Genomic DNA, 1,691 nt, shown 5'->3' on the forward strand with positions numbered 1-1,691 from the left:
GCAGATCCCCTCCCTTGATGCAGACCCCCCATCCATGGGGCAGATCCCCCAGCCCTAGGGTGCAGATCCCCTCCCTTGATGCAACCCCCCCAACCGCGGGGCAGATCCCCCATCTTTAGGGCAGAGACACCCTCCCTTGATGCAACACCCCCATCCCTGGGGCAGATCCCCCATCCTTGGGGGGCAGATCCCCTCCCTTGATGCAGACCCCCCATCCATGGGGCAGATCCCCCATCCCTGGGGCACAGATCCCCTCCCTTGATGCAACACCCCCATCCCTGGGGCAGATCTCCCATCTTTGGGGCAGAGACACCCTCCCTTGATGCAGACCCCCCGCCCCCCGGGGCAGACCCCCTGCATGGGTCCGACCTCCCCCTGCCCAGGGCAGCTCCCCCTGGCCCAGCCCCACTCACCAGTGGGCCCCCCCTTCGGACAAGTCCACCTGTGCCAGGTCCAGATGGAGCTGGGGGAGAGCGAGGGCTGAGGAGGGGCTGCGCGGCAGGCACCCCGGCCAGCCCCCCGCCGCCCCGGCCCCCCGCCGCACCTTCCCCAGCGCCTCCTTCTCCCGCGACATGAAGGACGCCGTGGATTTGACGTGAGCTTCCAGCTTGCGCCGCCCGGCCTCCTCCAGGGACAGGTCCCACTCGAACCTGGGGAGAGCGGGCTGAGCCGGGGGGCGCCGGGCAGGGCTGCGCCCCCCGGCCGCCCCCCACGCACTTCTCGTTGAAGTCGGGGTTCAGGGTCTTCCTCTGCRCGCTGGTCTTCCTCTTGGTGGCCCGGCTCTTGTCGGGCAGGAGGACGAGGGAGACGTAGGGGTCGGGGAGGTCCTTGGAGACCGCCCGGAGCTTCCTGCAGCGGGGGGGGCCGGATCAGCCGCCGCGGGGGGCCCGAGCCCCCTCTGCGGGGCCCAGGCGTCCGGGCGCCCCGTTACCTGCAGGCGTGCACGACGGCCACCAGCTTCCGCTCGTCGGCGCGGTAGCAGAGCGAGAGCTGCAGCCGGCCCAGGGGGGGCTCCGCCGGCTCGGCGCGGCTGCGGGGGAGAGGTCAGCGCGGCAGGGACCCCCCCCCCGGCTGGGGGGCTCGCACCCCACATCCGGACCTCCGCACGCAGCCGGGCTCCGCACCTGCACCCCCCTTCCTGGCTTGGCACCCAGATCCCCCTGGGCACCGTGCCTGGACACCCCCCCCCCAGCCTCTCCCAAGCCGGGAGGGGGGGGCCACCCGGACCCCTGCCCCACGCAGGCAGCGGCCGGGGTCTCGCGCCCCCCTCACCTCTCCGCGGGGGCCAGGCGCTGGCGCAGCTGCCCCCCAGCTCCGCTCTCCTCCTCCTGCCGCGGCTCCACGTCCTGGGGCTCGGGGTCCCCCCCGTCGCCGGCCGCCCCCTCCACGTCCTGGGACACCAGGACCTGGGGAGGCCGAGCAGGAGGGTGAGGGGGGTCCCCAGCTGCGCCCGCAGCAGGACCTGCCCGCCGGGGCCCCCCCCGGCCAGCGGGAACCAGCCGTCCACGGTGAGCCCCTCCGAGGCCAGCAGCTGGGGCAGGGGCAGGCTGAGGGCGCCCAGGGGCTGCCCCCCCTCGTCCCTCACCTGGGGGGACGCGGCAGCTCAGACAGGCAGTACCCCGGGGACGGGGTCCCAGCGAGGGGGCAGGACCCCAGGGATGGGTCAGGACCCTGGGGAGGGGGCAGGACCC

The 1,691-nt window shown here is 74.3% G+C and overlaps 1 protein-coding gene across 1 annotated transcript in view; it reads right to left on the bottom strand.

Moving 5' to 3' along the window:
• Positions 1–1,585, bottom strand: part of LOC146586664 (extended synaptotagmin-1-like) — a gene marked incomplete at its 5' end in the record, with an annotated part of 2,413 nt that extends 828 nt beyond the window's left edge. Inside the window, 6 exons of the mRNA XM_085320908.1 lie at positions 414–463; positions 545–650; positions 718–849; positions 932–1,030; positions 1,273–1,444; positions 1,501–1,585. Coding sequence (XP_085177034.1) covers positions 414–463; positions 545–650; positions 718–849; positions 932–1,030; positions 1,273–1,444; positions 1,501–1,585 — 644 coding nt within the window. The remainder of the gene's footprint in view (positions 1–413; positions 464–544; positions 651–717; positions 850–931; positions 1,031–1,272; positions 1,445–1,500) is intronic.
• Between the last annotated feature and the right edge of the window lie 106 nt (positions 1,586–1,691).

This window comes from Rhea americana, unplaced genomic scaffold (genome assembly GCF_003343005.1).
Source record: "Rhea americana isolate MKP2758 unplaced genomic scaffold, rheAme1 scaffold_669, whole genome shotgun sequence".
Lineage (NCBI taxonomy): Eukaryota > Metazoa > Chordata > Aves > Rheiformes > Rheidae > Rhea > Rhea americana.